The sequence below is a fragment of the Nematolebias whitei genome, chromosome 9, assembly GCF_014905685.2.
Source record: "Nematolebias whitei isolate Nwh7 chromosome 9, NemWhi1, whole genome shotgun sequence".
NCBI lineage: Eukaryota > Metazoa > Chordata > Actinopteri > Cyprinodontiformes > Rivulidae > Nematolebias > Nematolebias whitei.
In genome coordinates this window covers 22,549,754-22,552,561 of record NC_056506.1, presented here as the reverse complement: position 1 = coordinate 22,552,561, position 2,808 = coordinate 22,549,754, and the positions used below count along the sequence as shown (strand labels likewise).

The following is a 2,808-nucleotide window of genomic DNA, read 5'->3' as shown; positions in this document are numbered from 1 at the left end:
ACCATGCTGCTAACAGTACCATGCTGCTAACAGTACCATGCTGCTAAGAGAACCTCACTGCTAACAGAACCACTCTGCTAATAGGACCATGCTGCTGTTTTTTTTTTCTCTCATGGCACCTTGTTTCTGTATTTTTGTTGCATGATTTGGTATTTCTTATTGTTTTTTTGGCGAGTGGAGACGGTTCATTTCATCCTGAGTGTTTCATTGCATTGTTGACCTTGTGCTTATCTGCATATGACAAATAAACCTAAACCTAACCCTACAAGGTAACAAATAAAGCACACACACATTCACCATCACCTGCTCATAAAGAGAAAAGGTTACTAAAAAATATCTAATATTTAAAGAAAATCTCATTGTATTTTTTTTTTTTTTTCTAGAACCAGGCTGTACAGATCTGTAGTAAGTGTTTGAAGCTAACACTTGAACATTGTTTACTGGCAGGTCATTCAGTTTGGGACAGACTGCAGCGAGGACGAGTGCACGTGCCGCGATCCAGACGCCGACGAGAATAAAAGCAAAGCCAAACACTTGGACTGATGAAGGAGTAGGAAGAAGTGACAAAAGAAACTGAACTTGTGTAAGACAAGTCAAACCACGAGAGACACCAACAAGAACAACAACATAAAGGATTCTTAACATCTTGTGATGCAAGAAATGATTGAAATCAGACTTGGTGCGATAACAAGGCCATTTTTATTACAGTATAAGAAGTTTTATGTGTGCATTGCATCAAAAGCTGGGTTAAAACTTAACTCCTGTCTACACATCATTTTCTCTTGTGAGTTAGGAAACCAAAGATTATCTGCACTGTAAGATGAGAAAATGATTGCAGACTGACTGCAGCTCTTCTCCCGCAGAAATAAAGCCATCCTAATAAATCAAATGATTCTTGTGAATAAACTTGAGACCATTTCTGGACTTGATTAGAGTTGGACGAGTCTGAGAAGCGTCCAGTGTGTTAAGTCCTCACATGGAGCAGTACCAGAGACAAATTTTGTTCTACAATGACCACAATAATCTCACTGAGGCTCAATCTATCTACTCCAACCCAGCGAGAATGGATTAAATCAAATCCAGCTGAGGTGTCTCTATTTTGAAGACATGAAATCAAACCATCTTTGTCCTTTAGCAGACCAAACAAATCGCCTCGCATGAGTTCAGATATTCCAGATGTTGAACAGTTGTGTCTGACGTGTAGCTGTTAGGTGTGTAAGAGGATATATATCTGTACAGACATATATTATAATAATATATTTGGATCTCCTAATGTATCTATTAGGCCACTTGTTAGTCACACAGGTCATTACTCTGTACTATTTAGCTCACACATCAATTCCTTTAAACGTTATTTTATTATCCAGCACTCACTTGCTTTTAAAACAAGTCAAACTGGAGCGTGTGGACACATTGTTTAGAACAAGTAAATACAGTTAAACTTTAATGAATACTCTGTCTGTAAACTATGGACACATTTGCTGTTTATTCTTGCTCAACACCACTGAATTGAACCTGCATGTACAGCTAAAGGTGTAACGTTGGACTTTAAATGACGCTGCTCAGTTTGCGTTTGTGTAGGCGAGGCAAGTTCTGCTGTTATCAACTAGAAATGATCAATTTCCTCGTCATTTTATCACATCTATAAAGGTATATTCATGTTATTTGTGATATTTTACTACATGATGTAATAAATAACTTTATATGGACTGTAATGATGAGCCTTTTCATTGAGCAGAAAATAGGGTGTTTATTAGCAGGTAAATACATTATGGTGTGGTGATGTACATGGAGAATCAATGCAGAGGACTTTAGGGTGTTTTGTTTCTTTCATTCGGACCAGCAAGTAAACTTCAGTGAACCGTAAAGGGATAGTTTAAAGATCTTTTGAGGTGGGTGTTCTGTATAAAAATAAGACTCTTACCTGTTGAACAGTTTCCATTTGGATTTAATTTTTCCTTCTTTTTTTTCTGTCGGGCTTGATGAGCAATTTTCTACCATCTTTTGAAATTCTGGAGCTTTTATGTTAAATATGTCTTATGAGCTTTTTCACAATTACTTTGCATTGCACTTGAACAGAAATCTGTGGTTATTGCTTTTTTCAAATAAGAAGTTGGTCCCAGCAGTTCTTCCTCTGATTTCATCCTCAAATGGTGTCCCCATTGAGTTTGTTGATTCCTATAAATATTTGGGTATCTTGGTCGACTCGCATCTCTCTTTTAAGCTCCATGTGGAAAACCTAGTAAAGAAACTGAAAGTTAAACTGGGTTTCTTTTTCAGAAACAGATCCTGTCTAACCCTGAATGCTAGGAAACCCCTTGCATCTGTGACTTTCCTTCCCTCCGTTGATTACGGTGACATTATTTACATGAACGCTCCTACAAGAACCCTGCAGATGTTGGATGCTGTCTATCACGGTGCACTAAGATTCATAACTTAAGATTCATAACATAACATAAATAAGTGTCCTGAAAGGCACTTTTTAAATATAATGATTATTATTATTATTATAACTGGCTGTGATTATCGTACCCACCACTGCACCCTGTATTCACTGGTTAACTGGACACCATTAACTTCACGCAGACTCTCTCACTGGTACATTTTCATCTTTAAATCACTTCTTGGTCTGCTGCCTTCATACATCTCCTCCTTCATGTCTCTGTGTGAGTGCAGCTACAGCGTGCACTCTCAGGACATTATTACCTGCAGTGTTCCCTCAGTGAGAACGGAACTAGGCAAAAGGTATGAGGCTCATAATAAGGGCCTTCTCCTACTCTGCTCCTGTTTCCTGGAATATCTTACAAA

The 2,808-nt window shown here is 38.0% G+C and overlaps 1 protein-coding gene across 1 annotated transcript in view; it reads left to right on the top strand.

Moving 5' to 3' along the window:
• pappa2 (pappalysin 2) overlaps positions 1 to 655 on the top strand; it is a 102,564-nt gene extending 101,909 nt beyond the window's left edge. Inside the window, exon 27 of the mRNA XM_037681554.1 lies at positions 448 to 655. Coding sequence (XP_037537482.1) covers positions 448 to 543 — 96 coding nt within the window. The 3' untranslated portion in view covers positions 544 to 655. The remainder of the gene's footprint in view (positions 1 to 447) is intronic.
• The last annotated feature ends 2,153 nt before the right edge of the window (positions 656 to 2,808 follow it).